Raw genomic sequence first — 27250 nt, 5'->3', positions numbered from 1 at the left:
TCCCTCTCTTGAAAGTCACAAAACACCTCTAGGGTCCATCGGCCAATGACTAACTGACGCCGATCCCATGCATGTGGGGGGTCAAGTGGTATCCTCTCTCTCCCATTCGTATGACGTTGGACAAGTAATCCACTATATTCGTGAGCTTGCGGACGAAATTCCACACCGCAAATCCAATACCTACATGGGTAGTACTCCGAACATGTATATATATAGTACGGAGTGTTCGGTACCTTGATATATGAGTAGCTTGGCGGATATTTATAAGACCGTACCGTGGAGAATTCCCCCGTGGATCGACAAATCATCTTCAGTCCAGCGCGCACACCTCCAACCGGTTCGCCTTCCTAAGCTTTAAAGAACACCTGGACTCTTCCAAGGTTCTTTTCTCAACTTCTGGGCTCTTTGGTTCTTCTCCTCTCGATCTATCCTCGGCGTCTTTCTCTAGGTGTGCAAAGTATCCCTCCCATCTCCCCGACACTCCCAGACAGGTACAGTTTGTACAGTCAGGTACACTTTGGAGCTTTGTCTCTTTGTCCTTCTACCTTCCTTTTTACATTCCCTCTCCATATTCCCTGTCACACACATTCCGATGGCGCGGTTCATCTCTTCCATTGCCTGCGTTCGCCCGCTCACCTGATCGCTTCCTCGTGATATTCAGGTTGAACTTGCTCCGAATTTTCTTCGATTGGAAAGCCCAAACACAACTCGAAATTGCAGATAAAGCGTGGATTTTGAAAGGAGTGTGGTTCTGAACTGAATTTCTAGTGGACTTTTTAGTCTCGCCAGTATGAAATTCGGTCGCAATTTGCCGCAGTTCACGGTTCCCGAGTGGAGCAGCTCTTACATCAAGTACAAGGCCCTGAAGAAGCTGATCAAGTCTGCTGCTGAGCAGATCAAAGCGGGACAGGAGCCGGATTTGGCTGGTAAGTCTAGTGCTTCATTTCTTTGAATTTACTATCTTGAACATTTGAGCGCTTTTCTGACCAGGCCGTTTGTGTTGCTGCCTATAGGTTTCTTCTACAACCTCGACCGAAATGTTGAAGATGTCGATCATTTCTACAACAAGAAATATTCCGACTTCGCCCGCCGTTTGAAGTTGCTCGAGGAGCGCTATGGCTACTCAATGGATGGTCGCCATGCTCTCGAGCCCGAGGATCGGCACGACCTGCGCGAGGCCCTGTTGGACCTGCGATACCACTTGCGCCGCTTACAATGGTATGGTGAAGTCAATCGACGTGGCTTCGTCAAGATCACCAAGAAGTTGGACAAGAAGGTTGGTGCGCAGGCCCAGAAGCGCTATCTGGAGACGAAGGTCGATCCCGCCCCGTTCGCCTCCAATGAGCGCGTCTTCCAGTCTCAGGATCGCATCAATGCTTGGATGGCCATCATTACGGACCAGTCCAAGGCGGACGACAAGGCATCCGATGACACGAGCTCCACCCATTCTTCCCTTTCATTGAAGCGTGGCCCAACTAGGCCTTATCTTAATCTGCCTACGAGCATTCTCACTGCTGTGGATGATGCCCTGCGCAAGGATGACACTCATGTCTTCCTTGAACTACTCGAGACTTTGAAGGCTACTGCAGATGAAGCGGGAGACACGGTTTATCCTAGGGTTCTCAGAACCCTGATCCAGCGCTCTATCCTTCATCGTTCTCGTGCTGTCCTGAATATTCTCCTGAACCGGGTGGACACCCTAGAAGAGGACGATGACATCAACAGACGTAACTGCCTTCACCGTCTGGTCATTTCCATTGGTCGTGACCAGCCTACGACTGACGCCGAGCCCGCGGCGTCAATGGTGCTCAACTTCCCTCCGGAGACTACCCGTTATATCACACCCGCGGCACCTCCGACCCTCCAACCGCCGCGCCCTGTGGTCAAAGAGGAGCACATGCCCCAGCAGCTGGGTCGCGAGGATTCTGCTGTTATTCACTTCCAATTTCTCTTAGACTCGCTGCGCCCTGATCAGCGTGAGTCTTTGATGGCCAAAGACCTTGCTGGACGCACTCCATTGCACTATGCGGCACAGTATGGTTTCAAGGTCGTTTGTGAAGTGATCATTGAGCATCTCATAGAATGGGACATGTTCGATGTCAGCGATGGAATCGACGGTCCTCTCTGGCAGGACAATGACGGCTGGGCCCCGCTTCATTTGAGTGTTGTGGGTGGCCACCCAAAAACCACCCGATGTCTCTTGGATGCCGAAAAACAGCATGGTCCCTCGCAGGGGCGGAGCATCATAAGAAAACAGGTCTCGAAGTCTAGTGCAGTATTGGCGTTAGCGACCAAGGCCAACTTCATTGACATTGTCCAGCTTCTGGTGGATGCCGGTGTGGATATCAATTACCAGGATGAACAGGGAGAAACTGCATTGCACGTTGCTGCCCGATTTGGCCGTGATGAGTGCGCCCAAATTCTACTGGATGGTAGCGACGACCAGAAGGCAGACACAGAATTAGCCGAAAACACATATAGCTGGACTCCGCTCTTCATTGCCTGTGTGGACGGATCTCTGAGTGTGGCCAAAATGCTGGTTTCCGCTGGTGCAGATGTGGAGCGTTTCGATTCCTCTGGCTGGACGGCTAAGGAGCACGCGGCCCTCAGAGGCCATCTTGACATCGCCCGATGCTTGGCAGAAGTTAGCCCTGGCCCTCCTGCCACTGAGCCTGATTTTTCATCGTCTACTCCAAACCTCACTGGTTCTGATTCTTCCTCGCCCCCGACTCAGTCGTCCCTCACTGATCGCCGGTCAAATGCGCCAGGCCCAACTTCTGGGGGTCCTGGTGTACGGACCACTGAACCTATCAAGACTTTTGGACACAGGTATCTCACTGATGAGAGCATGATCTTGGTCAGTCTGGGAACTATGGACATGCGCAAGCCGCTTGAGACAGTCAGCCTCGACCGCATTCCGCTGGAGAATGCACACGCAACCCAGCTAGACACATCTTTGTCGATGGTGATAACAGCTAGCGGTGCACACGGTGAGCCGGAGGTGATTGACTTGCCTGTGCAGGACAATATCTCAACCGAGCCAATCGTCTTCCACACTACCGATCCTAGCAAGGTGCGTCTACTTTTCGACCTTATCCCCACCTACGCAGGATCGAAGGATAAGATTGTTGGCCGGGGTGTCGCTCTGCTTTCTAGCATCAAGCCCACTGTCGGGTCTCACCGAATCAACCTCAAAGGTGATTCCACTGTTCCCATTGTTGCCGCGAATACCCTTGAGGTGATCGGGTCTGTGACTTTCAACTTCCTTATCATCACGCCCTTCAAGCACCCGAAAATGTCTATCGCTGGCAACCAGACTTACTGGCGCTCGATGAGCTCAACCATGGTCATCGGACACCGTGGGCTAGGTAAGAATATGGCTGGCCGCAATTCGTTACAGTTGGGCGAGAATACCGTGGAGTCCTTCATCGCTGCAGCCAACCTGGGCGCCTCATATGTCGAGTTCGATGTACAGCTCACGAAAGACCACGTGCCTGTCATCTACCACGACTTCCTGGTCAGCGAGACAGGTATAGATGCGCCTGTTCATACCATGACACTTGATCAGTTCCTCGAGTTAGGCATCGGACGTTACCGTCATTCATTGCCGGGATCTGTCAAAACCAACGGCGAGGAATCTGAGCTTGGTCCGCGCCAGCGCTCAATGTCAGTCGGTGGCTCCGAGTACAACCCAGCCGAATTGACCGAAAAGATCAAGCACACACGCGACTTCAAGAAGAAGGGATTCAAGGGCAACACCCGCGGCGAGCACATCCAGGCACCATTCGCTACATTGGAGGAATTATTCAGGAAGATCCCGAAACCTGTCGGATTTAACATTGAACTAAGTGAGTTACTAAAGCTTCCCAAGAACAGCTATTCCGTCGATCTAACCAAGGTCGTCAGAATACCCCATGCTCCACGAGAGCGAGGAGGAAGAAATGGACACGTACGCAGTGGAACTGAACTCCTTCGTCGACACCATCTTGACCAAGGTGTATGACCTAGGAGGCGGCCGCGACATACTGTTCTCCAGCTTCAACCCGGACATCTGTCTGCTACTCTCTTTCAAGCAGCCTTCCATCCCCGTTCTTTTCTTGACTGACGCAGGCGCCTCCCCGGTCGGTGACATCCGTGCTAGCAGCTTGCAGGAGGCTATTCGGTTCGCCTCGCGGTGGAATCTCCTTGGAATCGTCACCCAGGCTGAACCACTGGTCCTCTGCCCACGACTAGTCCGTATTGTCAAAGAGTCCGGTCTTGTGTGTGTCTCTTACGGAACACTCAACAATGAGGGCAAGAACGTTGACGTAAGTTATGGTCTTTTCACATCCCTAGAAATCTCAAACAACCGTCTTACCACTTAATCCCTACAGTACCAAGTCTCTGAAGGAATTGATGCCGTCATTGTCGACTCTGTGCTGGGCATCACCAATGGTCTCATCCAGCGCCATGGCAAGGGCGAACGCACACCAGGCACATCGCCTAATCCTTCGGCCGTTAAGGATCAGATAACCAACTCTGCCAAGGGCGATGTCATAGTCCCGGCTCTTGAGCGGGTGAAACAAACTACCCTCTCACCGGATATGAATCCCCCTACCCTTCTTTAAGAATCTCACTGTTATGTATTATTGCATTCTCTCTGGAATTGTGATTTCTCGACATACAACGTCAATAGTTTGCATTCAGCTTCAACAGCTATCAATACCAGTTGTTCTTGACAGTCTCTAATCTATTGCTATAGTATTTGTGGCTTTCGTAGGCCTCTATTTTTCATTATGTTGGCGAGAAATAATATTCCTATTCGCAATGCACCTTCCTCAACTGGCGAGTCACGCCGAACGGTCATTGAAGAATCTCTTGAAATCCTCCCACTTAGCATCTTTACCATAAGTTAGAGAGAGGGTGAGCTGAGCATCGAAAATAGCTCTCCGTGCAGGGCTACAGGTACATCGAAAAACCACCTCAGACAAGGGAGATGCAAACAGACGGGATAATGGCATTCCTCCATCAGACGACGAGGCACCGCTTTCCCCTTCGATGCTTGCTAACGCATCAACAAAAATATCGCGGAAGTCAAAGACCGCCTGTTTAAACTCCTGTGGCGCGGCAGGAGGAGCAATGAATTCCGGATTTGAGGCAAAACGCTCCATCGGCACAGTCTGAATATTGCTCCAGTCAAGGATAGCAGTGATGTTGAAATCTTCATCAACGAGCATATTATTGAAGTGAAGATCCAAATGACACAATGGAAATGGGCCATATACATGCTCCTCCGTTACCATCGACGTCAACGATTTTTCGAGGAACCAAGCGGCTGCTTCCCAGTCTGCTTCGCCTTTGTGTTTTTCGTGGATTTCCCTTGTCTGACCTTTTCGGAATAGATAGAAGTATTCCAATGAGGTCGACAGAGGTCCGACCCAAGAACCTGAGATTTGGAATGATGACGGTTCAAGCTCGTCGGACTCGTCGGGGTGAGAGAGGCAGCCGATCTTGCTAAATCGGAGAGTGCCCAGTTCATAGATATAGCGGGCTAGTTGAGCGGCGAATTTCTTCTTATGTGAAGCGGGTATCGAGAGAGCCATTCTGTTCTCTAGGACCGTTCCTGGGAGGGCTTCCATTAAGATATAGGGATAGCCGAAGTCATTCTTGGTGACACTGTGCCCAAAGATGCGGGGTACGGGTATGGTGGTTTTGGAGCGAACATAGTTCATAGAAGCAATTTCGCTCAAAAGCAATATCGCAACATCTTCATCTTCATCGTCGTAGTCGTCTTCGGGCAGCATAATTCTCGCCACCCATTGAGTCGTGTCTGAGAAGGTAAGGGCAAGCACGAGGTTGTATGTACCGCTGGTGAGCTTTGCGGTGTTCACAGAGCAGGTCAGCGAATCTAGGGACTCTTCTCGTTGGCGGATCTTTGAGGCCTCAGAGCAGAGATGGGTGAAATTAGCTGTTTCGAGGACTTTTTTTATCTTCTTTGTATGGTTGCTCTCAGGGTTCATGTCTTGGGACGATGTCCAGTGTTTTTCGATAGAACCCATTTCAATAGAGAATTCTTCAATTTAGTCTGAGTTTTGCAAATAGGGGCTTGGAGAATGACAAAGAGTAGGGAGTTTGAGGGAAATACAGGAGATCAAAGAGAACAATGCATGTGCATGGTAGCCAAGTCACTCTACGTACGGAGTACCATCCTCGGGGCTTAAATAGCCCGATCCGCGGCTGGCTTCATCCATTCTGGACAGTCAAACTATATCGAATAATTGTGTGGATATACTTCTAATATCCTAAAGGCACCAGGAGTAGTCGATACCAGACGTAGAATGGATTAATTTGAAGCATCAAACAGCGACAAAGAGAGAAGAACATTACACTGGCCTTCAACTTTGGCTTCGTGGACTAAGGAAAACTAGAAACACTAGGCAACGAGGGATACGATACTAAATTCTAAGAATTCTGAATGTGGGCAAAGCAGAGCTGTTATTAAGTGGAAAACGACGTTTTTACGCTGGCTTGACCACTTAACAACTTTGATACTTTCCGACTATAGACACTGTTTGGCTTCCGACATAGAGCTCTTGGTTGATAAAATGGTCCTTTTCGTAGACTTGAACACTCACCTATGCTGTCATAGGTCATTTCAAATCTGTATGATGGTCTGTACAGTTACACGATCATCAATGCAGACGCAGAGGGGTTCACGTATGCATGCAGATTGCCGTGTTGAGGAGAAAGTTGCATCTTGGGCAGACTTACATGCATAATAAAATCATATCGCGGTGCATTTATCATGCGTTACTCATTATTCCTCGAAGATATGTGCATAGTCCAACAAATGAACTTTGTGTCTTCTGTTGTTGAAGAAATATATAAATGGGTCGTTCGTCTTCTAGTTTTTCGAATGTTCAATCTAGCAACTACTTTTGAAAAACAGAGATGTCGTTCGATGAATCCTTCCTCAGCCCAAGGGATCTACTCACCAACAGCAAAACCTTCTGCTGTGACGGCCCGAGTTTCCTCAAGCTCCAACAGGCAACCCAGGCAACACTGGATTTACCTTATAATGATTCTAGTCTTAACTATAGAGTGCCATTCACAGAGCGGGGAAGGCAAGAGGTAAAATAAGGACTACCAAACTAATCCCTTTGATCTCAACTAATCTAGAGATACCTATAGCTGTATGTAGACCTGCTAATTCCGGTCATGGAACACTTTTACACAGTACAGGCCTATCCTTGATCTTTTCTCACACCCACCTACTGACACATCGATAGATTACCAGCCAGTCTATGGATCTTGAGGTATGGAACTCAAGCTTGAAAGATAATTGACAATGCCAATCAATCTAATCGTTTGCTCTAGGGCGGATATCGTTCTGTTGGGGTTGTCTGTGACTACATTCTCAAACTTTCGGCTACAGCAAAAGAGGATTATGGTAGGAAGAGCCCGGATTTTTGATTCCTTAGTTTTTTTTAAGCTAAGTCTTTTTGCTTTGTTCAAAACAGATGAAATATTCGATGACCTCGAAAGGCTTTACGACGATGAATCAGACAACGAGAGTCTGCGTGCAGAAGTTCAGGCAACGATCAAAGACCGATTGGACAAAGTAAATGACCTGTCTAAACAGTGCACGAGCACAACCGACAATCTTGTGGCAGCTATCGGAAACGTAACCGAGGGACAAAAGCTGGTCAAACAAGTCGGTGAGGAACTAGGGCGACAAGACACTGTCGACCGACTCCGCAAGTGTCACGAAGGTGACATAAATGGACAGGAGGATTTTGAAAGTGACTGCAAAGCACTGGATATCCTGAATGCAAGTTCGATAAATCTACATGCATATAACCGCTCCTTTAGGGGTTTGCGCTGTTTCTAACAGTGAGATTCAATAGGGAATCATCGCAAACCAGAACATGCAGAATGATTCAAGTGCCTCGTTGGCAAACCTGCAGCTCGCTGTCGGTAGGCTCATCCCCTGTCGAGTTGCTGGAGTTGAGATTGACAAGTATGCGTTAGGTGCGGCATACAATATATTCAATGATCTCACTGCACTGACTGAGTACATCACCGAGAACACCGAGCCGGGGCCTGGGCCTCTTCTCAACCTAGAAGAGAACGAACTACTGGAGATGTGGAGTGATCTGGCAGTAGAAGGTATGACAAAATCCTTCTTATGTCTGTTGTTCACGGATGCTGACCTGATTCCTCACATGCAGTCCAAAAGTTCAAGAAATCATATCAGTGGCTGAGGTATCGAGTTCATGGGTCAGATTGACAGATGTAGTCTGGTTTCTTTTGCCTAACCAATTATGCCTAGGTTGCCTTAATCCCCTATAGCTTCAAATTTTTGCTCTGTGCAATCGTCAATACAAAATTTTCAAATACATCATAGACTGACTATTAAAAATTGCAGAGGGCATATGGTTGAGAGAGAACAAAGAGTTTCGTAGCTCAAGTCGCAGATGATTGCCTCGTCCCTGTCTAGTTTATAGCGCAGGCAATTTTCTCGGGTCCACCGCCCCCGAAAATTTAGTACCGCCTTCCAGATTGGGTGCCATAATTTCTGCCGCTATAGAGTTTTCTGCCATATATTCTGCCCACTTCTGGTCTACATAGTAAAAAAAACATTCATTTTGATCAGAAAAAATCATATATTCTACCTAATTCCTACAGAATTTAACCCCTTGATGATAAAGCAGTTGATATGACAAAAGTGACTTAATTTTGTTACTGGTTTACATACAAATTCCAGGTATCCATTGTCTTGCTACTATTGTATCATATGGAGTTTGGCACTAAAGCGGTGTAAGATTTAGAGGGCGGTATAGCGAGCGGTAAGCAGAGGTGTCAAGGGAAGATCAGGAAGGCGGTACTGAATTATCGGGCAGCAGGTTCAATATTCCCCCTCAATTTCACGATTAAACAAAACAAACTGCTTATCATCGGGCGATATTTTGCCTATCTTCCTTCCGATACATTGAATAAGTTCAAGCTTAAGCCTCCATCGATATTTCTTTAGATCGTCTCGTCGGATCAAAACGAACGTGGCCTTTCCAATTCAAATTAATCCCTGTCAATCCACTCAAATCAACCCTCTCAGGATGCAATAGCTTTATCTGCCACTGTGTAAAAGGTGTGGGCTCGGCATGGTTTTCGGTTTTGAAAACAGGATATTCCAATGTCAACCCTCTGTCGCCCTCTTCATTCAGCTGATAAGAACAACGAACGAGTGAGGGGACGCTGGCAAAGTGAAAGACCTGATCCTTGTTGATATCGTTGTATATTCCCGATGTGGTGATCTCCAAAGAAACCTTCACTACACCGTCTTCCAGAAACTCGCTTTTGGGGCGTGCTCCGATGAGAGTTAGGTCTAAGCTACTCAGTCGGTAGTGGGAGCCCTCAACGAATTGACCGGCTAAGGCTTCTTCCGGTGCGAGGGTAAAGCTACCGGTGTGCCTTTCACTAGTGAGGCCCTCGAGCAGCAAAGAGCCAAAGTCCAAGGGAAGCTACCGTCATGCCAGTCAGTGGTGGCAACTCTCACAAGGATCAAGAGTACATACATATTCGGACTTGTGATCGTACTCAAAGTCTACCCGAACAGAACAGTCAGTTAGCCCTAGAGGGGCGGATGAGCTAATTACCTTGGTAATCACTGCCGTATTGTCCATCGATTGTCTCCATGGCAAGTGCAATGGTGTACAGATCGCTATTGTACTCGTCGATTGATTTCATGATATCAAGGACTAGAGTGCTTTCTGCGAGCGCCCAGTATCGATATGCCCAAACCATGTTCTGCAGTTCAATCACAACACCCGTTCGAAGTGCCATTAGCCGATCATAAAACTGAACTTTAGCCTGTAGGTAGATATCCTCCTGCCCCGTATACTCATCTATCAAGCCCTGAAGATCATTGACCTGCTTTGCGCAGACAATGACTTCCATTTGAGCCTGGACATATTCATACCCAGCCTTGATAGCTTCAGCCTGGGTCTGGGCCAGTTGCTTTCCATTTATCGCATGCTTCCGCAATGCAAGCTGATACTCACTAGCACCCCCAATCTCATTTTTCACCGCAAACTCCATCTGGTGATCTGATTCGAGAATCCATACATCCCATGCCGCTAGTGCCACAATAGCAGCAGAATCAGCGTCACCCTCTGTCGTGCCAGATATATCCCCCATGGAAGGGATCTCGGTGTCGGAATTGGACTCGAGAGCCTTTACCGCATCCACAACCTGGACCACCGACGGATACAATTTGTATAGAGCCTTTGCAGCTTTTCCCAGATTCTCCAATGTTGTCGACGATATGATCTTTTCGATCTGGCCTGTAATCTTTTCTGCTTCCTCAACAGCCTCAACGGCGCCATCCACGGCTTTCTCTGCTCCGCCAGCTGCAGCAGGGTCTCCGATACACAGCTCGCCGATATTGACTGCAAAAGCTATATCATGTAAGCCTGGATAATCGAATAACTAAATTGATAGATAGAATAACTAGAAGGTGACTGACTTACTGATGACAGCCTTGAGTATCTCAAATACAGCTTTAAGCTCCTGATTGAACTCCCATTCCGCAATTCCAAGTTGAAATTGTATCTCGGCGCTCTTCACGGCATCATTCTCATACCGGAACTGCGTCTCACAAGAGGCTGCAGACTTGGCAGCTGACTGATATTTGTCAAATGCCGAGTCACGCAAGTTGATCCGCATGGTTTGATTGGCAATGGCTTGAGATAGCATAACCTTCCACGCCTGGATTTGAATTTCCAGCGACTCCGCCTTGTCCTGGAAGTTTCGGTATTCTTCGTCAAATTCAGATGCGGCAGCTAATGCTAACTTTGCAGTCTTCTCGTATGTGTCAAGAGGCAATGTAGGTGCGTAGCTCATATTTGGACCAGCCATTACTCGCCCTGCGAGTTGCTGACCCAACGCCGCGGCCTGAGTATTCAGCATTGAATAGGCCTTCTGATTGTGTGTGATAGCTGCAACATAGGCGCAGATTGAAATGCCAACCGAACTATTTTTCCAAAACCCAGATAGAGCATTGCGCAATTCAGTCTCTAGACTGGCCTGCAGTTCGGGATGATTATCTGTAGGGTATCTTTTCTGGTAGTCGGCCGTCACCTCTCCACCAGAAAAGGTTAGGATAACACCAACGTTGGCTGTCGTTGGGCCGAGTTCCAGAGTTATCGGCTTAGAATCACCCGTGCGGACTGATATCGGCTGGTCTAAAACTGGCGCATAGATCGAGATTGCACATGTGGCCGCATCACCAGGGGGGATCAATAGAGTGACTGGAGCCGCAGCAGTGAGAACTCGGGCTAGGATCTGCACAATACCGCTTGCAGCAGGAGAAATTGTGATTTCGCTCGCCGGGAAGACAAGAACATCAGCATAGATGTACAGGTTGTGCATCGAAAAATCGAGGACAGTGGGTGCATCAAGGAGAATGCCTCGGTGGGTGGCAAGTTTCTGTCACTGGAATCAGTTGATAGCACAAATAGGTCAATACCTGGGGGGTGCGCTGCATTTATTACCGAACTTTCGTTGACATAGTCTGCTGCTTGCAGAGGAATATCGAGCACATCGTCCAGCGTGGCATACCACTCTTGCCATTCGGTTGGATTGCTCGGTTGGGGTGCGATGTTGGTCATAATGACAACTTTTCCGAGGAAGTGAATTAGAACTGATATTGAATTTGACAAGAATAGCAAACAGCAGGCAGGGTCTTATAGGAAGGAAAGACGGACGGGTTATTTCTCCATGGAGCACGAATCATTTTGGCTAGTAGGCAAATGGAACACCTGATATCCTAGGTGTAAAGAGGCCCAATCAATCCGCAGTTGCAAACATAGGACCAGTCAATCGCTCAACGCCACGGATTCGATTCCAGCCTGATAGGCAGAATGCCAAGGCTTTTACTATCGCCCCAAGAAGATGCATGCATCGTGGAGAGTCGTACGGAGTACAAGCATACAGCATGGCCAGCAGAAGAGCCTGAAATCTCGAGAAGAATTGCTTTCACAAGCTGCAAGCTGCATTCCCGTATTCTTTCATTGGGCTAGTCCCATACAACTCACATGCGGGCGTTACAAGGATATCAGAACTAGTGACACATTGCTTGCTGTCGATGCCTAGATATGCGCGATGAATCGAAGCCACCTATTACTACATACTCTGCTCTGAGCTATAATAATTCAATTTTAATGAGATAATACTTGAAATCAATAAATACTGTGTGATTTGGTTTATTGTTGGGCTACAAAGACTTTAAAGGTCAACATAAAGCAGAGGTTCGGATTAAGAAGTAACTTGGTTTGTAGGACTAAGCTGGATTGAACAAGGATTTTTATCCGTAGCTCGGTATGATATGTTGGTCTACGAATCTGATGCTTATGAACCGATCCTCCGTAAATCGGTTAAAGCTCCGTCTGCACATATCGGAAATCAAAATTACCCCAAACTCCGCCTCTTGGAAGAAATCCGTCATCGATAATTAGTCATGATACAAAGTGCTAGATCTATATCAGATGGATACCTGGCGAGGTCGTCGAGTCATTACGCGAAGTCCACTATCGATCCCTGCATGCATTGTCGGAGTTCCCGATGCAGGTTTCACGACCTTGATACTACCCCCCTCTTTCCCCCCAATGATCAACATACACACATCCTGCTTTTGGAAGATGTGAGTATTAAGAGTAGCGCAATGCAAGGGATCGGCCCTCATTGTCGGTATAGATACCCGAAGCTGAGTTCCCATAGTACATGCAGTTTCATGCATATAGATGTATGTTTCATTATTTACTCCTTATCATATGACTATGTTCTCTGAACCTATGAGCTCATCATCCAGAAAGAAGGACAGCAGGCAGAGAGAAGCACGTGTTGGTATCTACAACTGTAGAGGAGATAGACCGCCATTTGAGAAAATGACCGAACGTAGCCATCCAGAAACCAGGATATAAAGGAAAGCCATGTAAGCTATTATTTCGTCTCCTTCTATTTCAGAGTCATCGACACTGTTTGAGATAACATTTCTTCACCTTTCCTTAATATAGGATTTATCAACGCACATTGAGCCTTTATCCTGACAATCATGACCAGCTTCGATCCCTCAAAGCCCATCAATGACCCGAGTGTCTGGTATCCAAAGGGCCTATTTCTTGACAACAAAACGAGGAAGATTACTGCTTTCAGCGCCGAGCAGGATGACGACAAGACATTCCTCTTGGATGATGAAAATATGGTAGCTCTCAGTAGATTCCTATGGACTGGAAAGTTGCTCCCAACCGACCGCGACACCTACATCAGAGTTTTGGGTCTCACCGATACCAACGAGATGAGTGACAAGGTTTGGAAAGAGGTGGACAACCTACTAGGAACCTATACCGAGGTATGTATAGAAGTCAAAGCTCGTGCACAATGTAACTAGCTGGCTGGACAGGATATACAAGCTAATCTCCCACTCGTATATCAGGTGTCGAGCAGTTGTACCACCTTCCAGGAAGTTACCTGGAATGGCCTTGTGACCCTCTCGGGTACGATCAAAACATATGCCACTCTAGCAGGGGGAACAAGCGACAGCTCATATTATCGAGGCATGTTAGAATGGATTGGACAGTATAACGACGAAATGGAAAAGGCATCCCCCGATCAAAAGACTCTTGATAATTTGGAATCGAGTATCAAAGGTGCTATCAACGGCGAGGAGAAAAAGATTTCATCTATCCAGGACAAAATCGCAGAGACCCTGAGTGCCTTGAATCAGTTTCATGATGACTGTAAGGGGTACGAGTCTACTCTCGAGGGCGATGAAAAGAGCCTAAAATCGCTTCTTGAGGAGGAGGGTAATGATATAGAGCATTTGACGGCTGTTATTGCGGAGGAAAGGAAGAATATCCAGGACCTACAAGTGGCCATTGACAGAGGTGAAGACCCAGCCTTTACCTCGCTAGAATGCACTACTGACTCCTTCACATACTCACAGACCACGATAAGATCAAAGATACTGCCTACTACGTCTGGATGTAAGTTTATGGGTACCCTACAAACCAGAGGTTAGATATTAAAGTTATCAAAAACAGACCGTTCATTGGCACCATTGCTGGTGTCACAGTTGATATTCTCGCCGAAAGTGACATCAAACGGCTGGAGGCGAGCATGAAAAAGATCCAAGAGACGATCGATGCAAATGTAGCAAAGCTACAGATTGCTGTTCGGCTACAAGGCGATATACAATCCATGGGAGTAAGTACAGCCTTTTGCCAACTGAGTTGTTTTGCACTAGTGACTTACCTGCCTCCAAGGCCCAAGTCACAGATATCATCAATGTGATTGGACCTGCTGTCAAAACGCTCGAGCTGCTTCAGGGCGCTTGGGCTCTGATGGCCGCCGACCTTACTACAGTCTACGACTTATTTGAAAGTGACAAGCAGGAGATTCCGCCCATGCTACTTGTAGATAGGGAGCTTAAAACGATTGTTGATGCTTGGAATGAGTTGAAAACCCACGGTATGTCAATTTATTCCGCATCACGAAAGTGGGTGGTGCTGACGAGTTTGATAGCGGAGGAGTATATCGCTCATGCTTTTATGACCACCGATCCAGAGAAGGTCACCATTCAGGATTATCTAAATCAGCTGGACGCTCGGCTAAAGTAGTAAGTGAGCATATTTGAGCTCCGCTTTCTCACTTCTCAAGTTGGAAAGCAATTGCAACTGCCTAGATAAACGAGGAAGGCAGGAAAATATACACCCGTAACGGGTACAACAAGATTGAAGAGTTGACAAATTATACTATGCGAACGGAATTACGAGTTGAGATATGTTATTTGCATTCTTTTAATCTCACTTCACTTCAAGTCTGCCAACGGTTCCCGAGTAAGAATAGGTGCTGTCAAGATTTAAATGTACCCCACTGTAAAGGATGATTGCGAGAGTAAAAAGTTTCAAGTCTGCTAACATATTGAGCAAATTTCTTGTTTGCCTTTTAGAAATCGACGGATGATTTGCTAATAGAGATCTACTTATTGGATGAACTCGTATGAGAAAGACAAGAGAGATTCAGTTTGTGCAGTTTGTGCAGTTTGTGCTGTTTGTCCTGTTTGTACCGTTTGTCTTGGTATTTCTTGAAACTCGCGGTTATTCTGCTTCTCCACACATTCCTCCAATGACACTGCAAAACCTACCATTCGAGATACTATGTATCATCATTCGATTTATAGGTAGCGATCAGCTTCGCAAACAGGAAGTCTGCTGTTTGTTGGTCTGCAAGTTGTGGTATCAGATTGCACAGCCGCTCCTGCTAGAGGACCTGAAGCTGAGTGCGACTCAGTTGGTACATGCCCCTGAAAACGTGTATCCAAACCTGAGGGCGTTTTTGCGACAGCTCACAATTGATGCGCATGGCCCCAAGGACTGGCCCGCTGAGCAGGATCTCGCGAAATTCAATGAAATACTCACTTCATTGGCTAAACGGAGCAATCATTTAACATCTTTCACTTTACGTGTCCGCAGCCACTTCGACCCAGTCAATCCGCTGATTCCTCGCCAGCAATATATTTCATCATGGGACCCAACTCAATTTTTGAGCGGCCTGGGTACCTCCAACCTCTCACACCTAGTCATTGATACCTACGGATCAGAAATGAGCAGCGCCATACATATTTGTCCTCAGCTGGCGCTCCAGATCCCTTCACTGAGGTCCATGCGCTTACGCATGTGTAGAATTTGTCCACAGATTTTTGAATTTCGGCAGGGCGACAGTGCTATGCCGTTGCAGATTGAGAGTCTTATCATCAACCTCAGTCTCCAAGATGTCGATCGATTCTCCGCAGGATTTAGTCATCATTGTACTGAGCCAAGGAGGGCGTTGAGCCTATACAATGAGATGATTGCGACAGGTACTGAGATTGCAAAACAAACCCCAAGCCTCAAAGTATTCAAAATTCTGTGCCACAAGCATCCAACTTCCGATACGATGACTATGAACTGTATTACTGGGATTAGGACCATTCTTGCTGGCGCCGCCTGGGACTGGGGCGATGAAGGGGAGTCTGAACCTGGCGAATGGGTTTCCAACGATTTCTCATCGGATAGTGATTCCTCAAGTTGAGCTGGTATATTGACGTCGACAATATTGAGGATCTGTGAGAATCAAGTGCAGTTGATAGCATTTGATACATACCCGGTCTTTGGCAAGAAGGGGTAGGTTATGCACTGAATTGTGATAAAAAGGCCCAACGAGTATGATAGGAGTAAAGTAATTACTTGTCGAAACACACACCAATGAGAAGTCCACAAGAGCGAGAGGGAAATAAGGTATAGTCAGAGGCCAGATATATAACAAAAGAAAGTAAATCAATCAAAGACCATGTTTGGTCTGCCAGATACCGCCGTCTTCACATTCTGGTGCGAGAAACAAAGGCTATGATACAGTAAGCGCACGTAGAAAAATAAGCCATACATAACTCACCTTTGATAATGGATCGAAAGGACTTTTCTGACGAGCCATCGGAAGAGGGTTGTGCAGATTCGGTCTCAATTGCTGAGATAGACTCAGTTCGTGTCTTCTTAGGGTGTGCTTTGAAGCCCTTTTCGGGATTGCGAATAGGAGTGGGAGGAATAGCAAGATGCATTATGTTGTATGTGTCTGGATAATGAATTTGAAATCGTTTTGTGTTACTTCGTCGGGCTCACCAGACATTTATATGTGGACCTGGGAGTGGCATGCTTTATGCTTATCTTAAACGAGGCAACAGCCAGCGAGAAAGGTGCTTATCAGCCAATAAGACCCCGCGGGAGTTTCTATGATAAGATCGTCTTATCCGACGTCTTTGGAGGTTGGATTGTATAAAACTTGATCAAGCTCATGTATACATAAAAGTAGCCAAAACTTATATGGTGGGTCGGGATGTGATTGAACAAAAGATTACTCCTCTTGGATAAACACAGCAAAGTACTACAACGCATGTCTACTGTTGAAGGGAGAACCCAGGAAGAGAAGAGATTGAGAGGAGTCAGAACGGTAACGGCACTGGGTAAACAGTCGTACTAAAATTGGACCGAGGCGCCTCAGATAATAGTATTATGTTGTACTTTGATGCTTTTTTCCCCTGGTCTTTTCATGTATCGAGTAGTGATTCGCGATATTACCCTTGCGCTCGGCAGCACGCTTAGTCTTGGCGGCATTGTCCGTGGAAACAAATCTGAAATAGCCCACGTGCTGATTATCGTTATCACTAGACGGGACGATAGATGCTCAGGTATTCTTGGAGCGACAGTGTTTTGATAGCTGAGACTAAGGTGGCCCCGATTGCATCGCAGGACTCGCGAGGGATCCCGGCTTGACTTCGGTGGCAGCTAACGGGGCAGCAGCGCGCTCGACACCTGTTTGCTCATCACGTCCCGCTCTTGACTCAGGCTATTTCAATCCAGGCAGACCATTTCTCGCACTCCGTGGCTGGAAAATGCAAATGCTCTTCAAGTGCTCGAGTCTCAGCACTTGTACCGGTCCATGATGGCCCTGAATGAAGGATCTCGCAGAAGTTCTACTGCGGTCGGCCGTTTTTCTGGGTCGTAGATAAAGACTTTCGACATGATCGAAAGCACATGCTGCCGCTCGACCGGATCAGAATCGGGACGGAAATACGCAATTTTCGCAGCAAGTTCATGCTTTGGATTAGGAGACTGAGACTGATCATACCACGAATCAAGGCCGTCGGAGTATTTGTAGAGACCTTTCCACTGCTTAGGTAGTGGGCCTAAGCATTCAACCATAGCACTCACAACTCCACCTTCGAAACCTGTGGGAAATGGAGGAAATGCAAGATAGAGCATAGAGAAAATAGCCATATAGCTCCACATGTCGCAAGCAAAACTTGGCTCTCGCTTATGAAGTCGATCTGGAGAGCAATAATGCATAGGTGGCCAGCCATGTTGGGTAGTGAGATCGCCAACTTTCTGTGCTAAACCAAAATCACAGAGATAGAATTCATCTGTGCGACGGTCTTCGGGAAATTTGACAGGGCTCACAAGCTCGCCCTTTTTCCACAGATCGACAAATGGTATTGTTTGCTTCAAAGGCCGACCGAGTAATTCATACTTAGCGCTTCTGCTAAGATCATCGAAAGGAGCTATTCCCCACATACAGTTCCTTGAACTCAAATCTATAACAATTTTCTTAGTATAAAAAAAACCAAATAAGAGAATGTCGACTCACCGCGATGTATGATTCCAGCTTGATGTAAGCTTGCCACAGTCTCTAGTAATTGCTGAGCAGCAAACATGCGAGAGGCTATGGGAATCTTTTGTAAGGTAAGAGTACAGATGGATGGCCCTTTCACAGGGAACACCAAGACCCTATGGCAACTTTTATCGTCTCGGGGTAGAAAGAAAGTCGCAGTATATATAACCAGGCGAGAAGTATCCTGTACCGTTTTGATAATCTCATCCTGGATTCGAGTCTCGTTATCAGCCCATTCCCCTAGGGCCATGACTTTAAGGGCCACGTTTCTCTTGTCTTGTAGGTCAAATGCCATCCAGACGGTCGAGCCACCCCCAAAGCCAAGTTTATGTTCAACCAGGTACCTCTCGTTGAGCACTTCTCCAAGGTGAATAGGATAGAGGACATGTTGGTTATCCTCTGTGTCGTACCTATACCATGGCTCAACAAGCTCTTCGAGATCAAGTTCCTCTTCTTCATCCTTCACGAAGTCGCCAAAATCTGTCGTGTTTTCAGGGGAAGCTTCAGTGTTGGCCATTTCAGATGAATGTGTCGATGGCAGAGTGGATGAATAATGAGAAGATTTGGTGAGTCTAGGAAGGAGACCAGGCTATAAGTGCCAATTCGTCACACCGCCCAGTGATAGTTGGCTCCCAAATTATCAACTTCATGCGCTGAGCCCAAAATCCCCTCTTTCTGGATGTCACCACTCGCTTGGGCCCAGGATCACCGCTGTCTATTTTAATTCCTGCCGCTTCTGTTCATACTTGTGAGAACTAGTGGCGCTTCGCTGAAACATGATGATTCTCTTGGCAGTCTTAAGGGACAACCAATGACACGATTCAATGCCCCCGAAGTCAGCGAGCAATCGGTTTAATAGTGAGGTTTTTTTTCTTTCAGATTCAAAATGGTCGTGGTCCCAGGGATTGTGTAATTTTGAATCGACCTTTTCTTGAGACTTGGAACCCTAACAATCACATTTACATCCTTGGGCGTTTAGAGAACCCTTTCATTAATCGGAGACAACGTTGAAATGAAAGTTAAATCGTGTCTTCTCCAACGAACAGCCGCAGAGGAAAGTTACTCGCAGCCATGTGATGCCGATCCGCCCCCAGTCAAAAAAAAACCTAATGAGATCAAATTAAAATAAGATAAAACAAGATAAAAATAGATTAATATGTAGCAATACATACGTACTGACAGAAATAAACTCGGGCCTGTCCTGTCCTAGCGCTTACGAGCATAATTGCACTATCAAAGCAGCACGCGAAACAAGCTATACCCAATAAGACTAATCCTCTGGCATTTGAATGATTTATTCTTGAGATATGAAACACTTGTACTCCGTAGTACCGCGCGACTAAACTGATTGGAAAGCAAGAGCTCTCTGATAGCTCTGACATGATGATCTTCAAGTACGGCGCGTTCCATTGGCTATGCAACGTATCTCTAAAAGGGAAAGTAGCAGGGGTTGATTTTTGACCTCAACGGCCCCTGCTGGCTAGACTTTCTGTATATATATATATAGGCGTTGGAGACATCATCTAAGAGGAACCATCAATCTTGACTCTCTGTTTTCACATCCAAAAGACCCAAGGCATTTTATCTCGTGAATATTCTCACCTCTACCATGTCTCTTCAGAACACCATCCCCGCCGAGTCCTATTCGGGTACCCTTGACGGCATCAGTTTCTTTTGGAGCCCAAACGCAATTTTCAACCTACCTGGAAGCGCTGCAACCTACCAGGCGGAATTGAATGTATTGAAGAGTGCCACCGAGCAAGTGGCTGTCGCGTGTGCTCGAAGGATAGGGAAAACCTCTGTCCGCATCTTGTATGAGGCCATATTCAATCCTAGGCTCGATCACATTCATAAAGTATCCTAATTATTCTACAGGGGCTACGATTCAACCACCGTGACAGGAACTGGCGAGCCAAAGCCAGATCCATGCCATTGCTCACTCTTCCTCAATCCAGGAGGTACCAAGGCCCATATTTACGTGACTTCCCCCCGGAGGGTACGGATAGAAAACATGAGAGTGCTGGGAGAAAGTATCATTCCGAAAGGTTCTAGAACCCGGGACGCAAACTTGTCTTTTGGTGATTTACCTCCTATGTAGCCCTGGGAATAGTCTCTGTTTTGCATGGTATGGTCATCTGTCAGCTCCCAGCCGGCGTCTCAGGGCCTGAAGTGGATCCATGGGTTGATTGTGCCAGGGCATGAATAACCTCAAGGAAATGCATGTAGACGTTGGATGAATATGTATACGTTAACGATCATAGGATACTATGTGTCACACTTGTGAATCGTGTTCAAGAACAAAAGTTTCATTAAATTGCATAGGCCGATTGTCCAATGCGGATTATAAAAAAACCTATTCGCTCTTGGCAAGTGCCTCCCGTCTTCCAGTGCTCTTGGGATCCAGATATGGTCTCTCTCCGAGGCCGACAGCACGATGTCCAGTGCGTGGACCGAGACCGTCATAATCCCAAGTCGCTGCGTGGTATACCGATCGGTTATCCCAGATAGCTATACCAACAGTCAGATATGGCCATCACAAATTTTCACGGGGGTCATACCGAGATCGTTAGGGTTCTGCCAGCGATTGCGCACCTGCAGGTCGTGGTTCTCAACAATGAGAGATACGAACCAGTCGAGAAGATGACGACTCTCCTCTTCGGAGACACCATTGACCTTCTGCACGTGTACGCCGACCGCAAAGACACTCTTCCAACCAGTGACAGGGTTGGTACGGATGACAGGGTGCTCAGCAATGAGATCCTCTCCGACATTCTCCGGTGCACCACGAGGACCAAGGTGGATTGTGAAATTGTTGCGCTTGGCAACTTCGTTGAAGCCGGGTTGCGCATAGGTTGCGGTCAAGCTCTCCAGGAATTTCTGGTATGGTTCGGAGATGCGATCGTAAACCTCGTATCCTGAGGCCCACAATGTGTCTAGAAGAGGATTAGTGTCCCTGGACTATTTCATCGAGAGGACGCAATGGGGCCTCACCACCACCGGTTTTCGGAAGCTCTGTAAGACGCAAGAGAGTATAATCACTAGGAATGGGCTCAAAGGTGATATCACTGTGCCACTCTCTGCGCGCAGTCTGTTTCCGGTTTCTGGTTTCGTACAGCTTTTCCCGGCTTGCGGAGCTGATCACACTAATCTCATCGTCCTTGACGCTGTGTTCCCGACCCGAGTTTGCTACTGGGTGGATATGCAGTCCAGATGTGCTTGGCTTGCCTGAGAGTTCACCAAGTCGTTGGACAAGCTCCTTTTGCAGGTCATTGTCTAGACCATCCTGCTTCCGGAAGAATACCACTCCTCGTTGCGAGACTGAGATATCATGTCAGCTCTATCTGTCACGCATAGCCACGGATGCGACTTACTGGTTAGGGCAAGATCCCTAAGCAGATCATCGGAATTGGGGGCGCGCAGGAAGTCCTTCAAGTTGGCATTGGGAAATTCGCGTCCAATGACTGGAGTGACATCAAAGTATTCGAAAGCATCGAGAGTTCCACTGGACTTGAGAGGTTCATGTGCGAGACCCGTGAGCGTAATCTTGTCCTCCACGACGGGAACCACTGTAGGTGCGGTTTGGGTGACAGCGGATGCCATGGTAAGGTGTTGGATACGGTAGTTGTTGGATGGCAGTGCTTGTTGATGCTAGAAGGTGAAATCTAGGACCAGGTATCCATCTTATACTCCGTGACGTACTGGGTATTGCCGATTATCCGCTTGCGACATCTGTCTGCTGCGGTGCCCAGCCCTCATTATCGTAACCCCGCAGTTCTGGAACATTGCTGTCGCACAGTTAGAGCGAAAGCACGTCTTAGATGTTGATCTTCTTGATAGATAACAGTCAACTTGTGCTGTCACAATTGATATTCGTCATTTCCCCCAGGAATTGTCTGACATGCCGCCATCTGGAAATGTCACCGTGATGGGATCATATCTACTAGGGGTTGCAACATAGTTGAATCTTGATTACAAACGACACTATTCCTACAGTAGTTAAAGCCGGAAGATGTGCTGAATCTGATCAATCCGAAATAACTAATTGGACTTCTAGATTATTTTCCTTCACTATTTGTTGGCTGGATGTACATATGCACATCTACTCCGCACTCAAGCACGCCATGTAGGGTCCGGCCCATCGCAACAAAGAGGGAAGTAACCAACGCTTACAGCCGATGGACTATGTACCCCGGTTAGGGATGATCACTTTTCCCGTCAACAACGTCTTCTTCACTCCTATCCAAACCCCGGCTTTACTAGGCTTTCATTCGCCAAAAAATGTGTTCATCCATCGTTGCAAAACCCATCAGGTCAGCATGAGCAATCCCGAAACTGCCTCGTTCCTGTGCGGCCTCGAAGGCACGGACGTCACTCCCGATCCACCATCCGAGCCGCCTCTCCACCTGCCCCGCCAAACCTGGGTCATCGATAATAAGCTCTCTGAACGATCTTAATTGACGACGCAGCAGGATGTTACCAGTGACCTTGGACTTCCGCTTGCAGCTGCTAATTTTCTCTGCCATCGCAAGGAAAATCTATCTTTAAATTCCTGTTATTGTACTCATATCAGAGCCCTCAGATTCGATGAAATCAGGCTCCAAAGTCGCACGTTGAGTTGACGACCTTGAAAGCGCTCAAGAAATTGGAATGCGATGTTGTCCCCGATTTCCTTGCTTATTAAGAGGGAAAGCAAGGCGAAGATAGTATCATTCCGGAAGTTATATCACCTATGTGGTCTAAGTCCCTAGGGAGCCTCTAGGCGCAGAAGAAGTCTGGGAGCTAGATCTTGAGTCACGATAAGAGATCCGCGGATAATTTCTTGAAGCCTTTCCGTAATTTTATAGAACTCTTTACCTAGCGTGCTCTCAATTGATATATAAACTAGAAAGCTGAAGAAGTATGGTTACCCCTGAAGACGACGGACAGTGCTAATGATACCATAAGGTGGACTTGGTGAACAGCGAAGTCATACTCAAATGACCTAAATATCCGTCGAGAGCTCTTCTATTATTCGCATGAATCTTCTGAGATTAAAGGATGAGATTTGCCCTGTTCCCCATTTTTGATATAGGGCGCCCACCAAATCTCGAATAATATGAATCTTGCCACTCAAGGACGATAGGATCGAAGTGGATAATATATTTAGACGTTACCAAGACTAAGAAAGGCAAAATCACGCTTTCTGGACTTGCTGTCCATCTTAGACGCGTAGATTGATTGGTCTGTCAATATCTCTTGAAATCGCTCCTGAGGGTTCCAATTCGCATCACCGATGAAACGACATCATGAAGTAGCTACAATGGATAAGGTCCTGCCTTATAACTGGTCTCAGACTTCCACGCCGCGATCAATATGACATATATGTTTTATTTGTGGTGCCGTTCACTGATGAGAAGTTCTGTAGAGAAACAAAATAATCTCAAGGCATTTGACAATTTGTCTTTCTCGGCAAACGTAGCTGTTCAATTGACCTCAGCAGCTGATTTGCACATAATTATAGTTTACTTTTAGACTGGGCAAGATGTGGTTTTCGACAGAATGATGTGATATTCGGCCATCAAGATGCCATTCCCACTAACCCTCTTGACCTTTCTTGGCCCTGAACCCGAACCTCTCACAACACACCAGAAGAATTGTTCCATACTTGGCTTCATGATGCAAGCCAGTGTCAAGTGGTCTCTTATCAGCAAATTCATGTTCAAGGCAATATACCCCGATTGGATCGTCACTGCAGGGATGTATAAAAGGAGCCCAGATAATCCAAAGGTAGAACGACAGGTTCCATTATTCTGACAATTCACCCACAGTGGCTTTGGATTGTCAAGATGTCCACTGTATACAGCACAAAGAAAGGCCCGGATGAGTCTATAACAGTACTCAAAGGGACAGATACAGACTCATCTACCAGTCTTGACATCCCACCGTTGGGTGAGCCAGGAGATGAACGTCGGTTTTGGTTTCAGCGAGGCAAAGACTACAACCCCGAAGCAATTGCGACTCAGCCGTCCGTTTTTGACAACCCGGACACCGCGAAGGAATATCAACCTCGAGCCGACTGGGAGAATCTTCACCGATTTGACACCTCGGCTCGGTGGACATGGAACGAGGAATACAAATTGATCCGAAAAATCGATCTCCGTATCATGGTATTTGCGTGTCTTATGTTCATGTGCTTGGAGTTGGATCGGTCGAATCTGTCACAAGCACTAACCGACAACATGCTTCCCGAGTTGAATATGACCACAAATGGTAAATAAAGAATCAGGGTTATCTTTTTATCTTATGATATTCCAGGGCTGACAAGAATATTTTCTATCTCCAGACTACAACCTTGGAAATACGGTGTTCAAGCTCTCATTCCTCAGTGCCGAGCTTCCCTCCCAGCTCGTCAGCAAATGGGTTGGACCTGATCGGTGGATTCCTACCCAAATGGTTCTTTGGTCTGCAGTTGCCATGGCACAGTATGGTCTGAATGGAAGAACGACTTTCCTCTTGTGCCGCGCCCTGCTTGGTATCTTGCAAGGCGGGTTTATCCCAGATGTAGGTTATTCGTGTTCTGGTTACAGGTCATTGCTAACAGACTCAAAGGTGATATTGTATCTGTCCTACTTTTATAAACACCATGAGCTGTCTCTACGACTCGGTTTCTTTTGGACGGCCATGAATATTGCGGATATTCTTGCTGCATTTCTCGCATTCGGATTTTTGCATCTTCGTGGTGTGCAAGGTCAATCGGGATGGCGCTGGCTGTTCTTGCTGGAGGTGAGTAGCCACCTCATTTAAATTTAATTCCAATGGGCACATTACTCACATCGAAGACAGGGCCTTCTGACACTTCTATTTGGTCTATCTGCATATATCCTGATGCCACCAGGACCATGCCAGACTGCTAATTGGTCTCGGGGTAAATCGGGCTGGTTCACTGCCCGGTAAGTTATCTCCCTTTTTATAGCAAACCGAATCGTTATTGACAGGATTGACAGAGAGGAAACCATCATCGTCAATCGAGTAATTCGTGATGACCCAAGCAAAGGAACCATGCACAACCGAGAACCTATTACACCCAAACTACTCTGGAAAAGTCTCAAGGACTATGATCTCTGGCCGTTATACATCATCGGACTTACCTTCCAAACACCAGTGGTGCCCCCCAAGCAATACCTAACTCTGACTCTGAAAGGCCTCGGATTCGGCACTTTCGTGACAAATCTCTTGGTTATTCCTAGTGAAGTGCTGTCTATTATCTTCCTTCTACTTCTCACATATGCATCGGAGATTTGTAACCAATTGACTTTGGTGTCTACGATCGGGCAAATATGGATGCTTCCTTTCTTGGTCTATTTATATGTGATCGACATCAACACCGCGAACAAGTGGTGTGTGTGGGCGGTGATAACTCTGCTACTGTCATATCCAAATGGTAAGCTCACCTTTTCAAACCTGCTTGAAATCATGGCTCACAAAACCACAGCGCATGCTATTCAAGTCAACTGGAACTCACGCAACTCAAACACTGTCCGATCCCGCACGGTCTCAGCTGCCATGTATAACATGTGTGTCCAATCGTCGGGGATTATTGCTTCTAATATCTATCGCGCTGGTATGTCATGAAATTCCTCATCTTTTCTGAATTTGCTCGGTATTCTAATTTGGATCAGATGATGCTCCCCGCTACCGAAGAGGCAATGGTACTTTGGTGGGACTCGTTGTTTCCAATGTGTTCATATACTTGTTGACCAAGGTATACTATGTCTGGCGCAATCAAAGCCGGGACAAGAAATGGAACGCTATGACGGACAACGAAAAAACGAACTATTTGGCGACTACTAAGGACGAAGGAAATAAGCGACTGGATTTCCGATTCGCCCATTGATTATCTCTCTGCAAATTGGGCCTTGACAGATTTACATGCGAAGAAACGGGGAAAAGCGAACTTAGTCTGACGATGCATTATTCTGGTTAATTTGATATCAAAGCAATCTATGCCATTTCCTGGTCTTCCCTTTCCGTTTGAGTGCTCACCCTCGCCGCTTTTTGATCACTGAGTAGAATTGAACCCCTGAGCGCCTGATCAGTGAGCGACCTGATTAGCGTCTCAATAAAATGCAACACGCTGGTCCAATTCATGTGCTATCCTCACTATCTAGATTTCTCCCCCAGTTCCCGTGGCTAATGAAATCACTACTTAATATCCCGTCTAAATGAATATTCAACAGACGAACGGTCAACTGTAAGTATTATGTGCACTGACCACCGCTTGAAGCCTTTGCCCCGCTTCTAAATTGGCAAGGCACACCCGAACAAAAGTTCAAGATACTATTTCCCAATTCCAAATAATTTTGCCGGGAATATGCTTTAGCCCCCACCATACCCCACGTACGAACCCCACGTACTAAGACCGCAGCTTCTCGATGTAACACTCCAAAGCTAGATTTCCCCGGGTCTCATTTCAAAGTGACATGCGACAATGCGCCTACGCTGCATCAAGTCCGTCAGTGCATATAAAGTAGAGTGATCGAAGCCACCCGTGTGCCCAAGGTCGGACTGGAGACTGGATCGGTGCCCAGGTGGATACAATGCCGACGTTCTATTGGCCAGGTTCGACGCCAAGTGAGAGAAGTGGGTCTCGGGCGTGTTGAGCCTCTTCAATCAAAACCATTCGGGTACACATCGACTCGCACCTTTTCTTTTTCCTTTTTTTAGACCAGAGTGTACTTGAGCCAATCACATATATACTTCTGTGTTGGTTGGTTTGAATTTCGACTCAGCCTGCCGGGTTGTTGTAACATGTCATGCCGCTTGCTCTACATCGCAATGATCCACACCTAGTGGGTCGTATCACAACCCAATAAGATGAATTTTTAGAGATGTCCAGCTCAGCTACGTGGGCGACCGATCCAGGAGATTGAGGCTCTGATTGTTGACTGGGGGTGATGCCCGTCATTATCGGAAATCACCGAACGTCGCTTCAGCCGCTTTTGGCCCCAAAAGATCCCCGCTAGATGAAAGTTAT

General features: G+C 46.9%; 13 protein-coding genes across 13 annotated transcripts; 8 read left to right on the top strand and 5 right to left on the bottom strand.

The window, feature by feature from the left end:
* Window positions 1-790: 790 nt before the first annotated feature.
* Window positions 791-4607, top strand: N7518_001922 (glycerophosphocholine phosphodiesterase; the record flags this gene model as incomplete). Its single annotated transcript, XM_057182850.1, has 4 exons — window positions 791-926; window positions 1014-3848; window positions 3907-4307; window positions 4374-4607. The coding sequence occupies 4 exons, from the start codon at window positions 791-793 to the stop codon at window positions 4605-4607; spliced, it is 3606 nt and encodes a 1201-aa protein (XP_057044300.1).
* A 222-nt stretch (window positions 4608-4829) lies between these two features.
* Window positions 4830-5999, bottom strand: N7518_001921 (phosphotransferase family protein; the record flags this gene model as incomplete). Its single annotated transcript, XM_057182849.1, has 1 exon — window positions 4830-5999. One exon carries the CDS (start codon window positions 5997-5999, stop codon window positions 4830-4832), a length of 1170 nt encoding a protein of 389 aa, XP_057044299.1.
* Window positions 6000-6930: 931 nt separating this feature from the next.
* On the top strand, window positions 6931-7870 carry N7518_001920 (uncharacterized protein; the record flags this gene model as incomplete). Its single annotated transcript, XM_057182848.1, has 4 exons — window positions 6931-7110; window positions 7269-7295; window positions 7357-7429; window positions 7500-7870. The coding sequence occupies 4 exons, from the start codon at window positions 6931-6933 to the stop codon at window positions 7868-7870; spliced, it is 651 nt and encodes a 216-aa protein (XP_057044298.1).
* Window positions 7871-7907: 37 nt separating this feature from the next.
* Window positions 7908-8269, top strand: N7518_001919 (uncharacterized protein; the record flags this gene model as incomplete). The annotated part of the gene is made up of 2 exons (XM_057182847.1): window positions 7908-8148; window positions 8211-8269. 2 exons carry the CDS (start codon window positions 7908-7910, stop codon window positions 8267-8269), a joined length of 300 nt encoding a protein of 99 aa, XP_057044297.1.
* Window positions 8270-8987: 718 nt separating this feature from the next.
* Window positions 8988-11648, bottom strand: N7518_001918 (uncharacterized protein; the record flags this gene model as incomplete). Its single annotated transcript, XM_057182846.1, has 5 exons — window positions 8988-9500; window positions 9555-9583; window positions 9636-10436; window positions 10509-11466; window positions 11532-11648. The coding sequence occupies 5 exons, from the start codon at window positions 11646-11648 to the stop codon at window positions 8988-8990; spliced, it is 2418 nt and encodes an 805-aa protein (XP_057044296.1).
* Window positions 11649-13090: 1442 nt separating this feature from the next.
* Window positions 13091-14654, top strand: N7518_001917 (uncharacterized protein; the record flags this gene model as incomplete). The annotated part of the gene is made up of 6 exons (XM_057182845.1): window positions 13091-13387; window positions 13472-13922; window positions 13982-14021; window positions 14079-14241; window positions 14301-14505; window positions 14560-14654. The coding sequence occupies 6 exons, from the start codon at window positions 13091-13093 to the stop codon at window positions 14652-14654; spliced, it is 1251 nt and encodes a 416-aa protein (XP_057044295.1).
* A 508-nt stretch (window positions 14655-15162) lies between these two features.
* N7518_001916 (uncharacterized protein) lies at window positions 15163-16107 on the top strand (the record flags this gene model as incomplete). The annotated part of the gene is made up of 1 exon (XM_057182844.1): window positions 15163-16107. The coding sequence occupies one exon, from the start codon at window positions 15163-15165 to the stop codon at window positions 16105-16107; it is 945 nt and encodes a 314-aa protein (XP_057044294.1).
* A 249-nt stretch (window positions 16108-16356) lies between these two features.
* On the bottom strand, window positions 16357-16630 carry N7518_001915 (uncharacterized protein; the record flags this gene model as incomplete). Its single annotated transcript, XM_057182843.1, has 2 exons — window positions 16357-16400; window positions 16468-16630. 2 exons carry the CDS (start codon window positions 16628-16630, stop codon window positions 16357-16359), a joined length of 207 nt encoding a protein of 68 aa, XP_057044293.1.
* Window positions 16631-17489: 859 nt separating this feature from the next.
* N7518_001914 (uncharacterized protein) lies at window positions 17490-18754 on the bottom strand (the record flags this gene model as incomplete). Its single annotated transcript, XM_057182842.1, has 2 exons — window positions 17490-18160; window positions 18214-18754. The coding sequence occupies 2 exons, from the start codon at window positions 18752-18754 to the stop codon at window positions 17490-17492; spliced, it is 1212 nt and encodes a 403-aa protein (XP_057044292.1).
* Window positions 18755-19846: 1092 nt separating this feature from the next.
* Window positions 19847-20101, top strand: N7518_001913 (uncharacterized protein; the record flags this gene model as incomplete). Its single annotated transcript, XM_057182841.1, has 1 exon — window positions 19847-20101. One exon carries the CDS (start codon window positions 19847-19849, stop codon window positions 20099-20101), a length of 255 nt encoding a protein of 84 aa, XP_057044291.1.
* Window positions 20102-20590: 489 nt separating this feature from the next.
* Window positions 20591-21837, bottom strand: N7518_001912 (TauD/TfdA dioxygenase family protein; the record flags this gene model as incomplete). Its single annotated transcript, XM_057182840.1, has 4 exons — window positions 20591-20745; window positions 20796-21170; window positions 21229-21555; window positions 21609-21837. 4 exons carry the CDS (start codon window positions 21835-21837, stop codon window positions 20591-20593), a joined length of 1086 nt encoding a protein of 361 aa, XP_057044290.1.
* Window positions 21838-22553: 716 nt separating this feature from the next.
* On the top strand, window positions 22554-22918 carry N7518_001911 (uncharacterized protein; the record flags this gene model as incomplete). Its single annotated transcript, XM_057182839.1, has 2 exons — window positions 22554-22658; window positions 22832-22918. 2 exons carry the CDS (start codon window positions 22554-22556, stop codon window positions 22916-22918), a joined length of 192 nt encoding a protein of 63 aa, XP_057044289.1.
* A 1144-nt stretch (window positions 22919-24062) lies between these two features.
* Window positions 24063-26110, top strand: N7518_001910 (putative MFS transporter; the record flags this gene model as incomplete). Its single annotated transcript, XM_057182838.1, has 6 exons — window positions 24063-24486; window positions 24560-24777; window positions 24826-24999; window positions 25060-25166; window positions 25221-25837; window positions 25896-26110. The coding sequence occupies 6 exons, from the start codon at window positions 24063-24065 to the stop codon at window positions 26108-26110; spliced, it is 1755 nt and encodes a 584-aa protein (XP_057044288.1).
* Between the last annotated feature and the right edge of the window lie 1140 nt (window positions 26111-27250).

This window comes from Penicillium psychrosexuale, assembly GCF_028828465.1.
Source record: "Penicillium psychrosexuale strain IBT 29551 chromosome Unknown utg000002l, whole genome shotgun sequence".
Taxonomy (NCBI): Eukaryota; Fungi; Ascomycota; class Eurotiomycetes; order Eurotiales; family Aspergillaceae; genus Penicillium; species Penicillium psychrosexuale.
The sequence above is the reverse complement of the archived record's forward strand: the minus strand, read 5'-3'. Positions and strand labels throughout refer to the sequence as shown.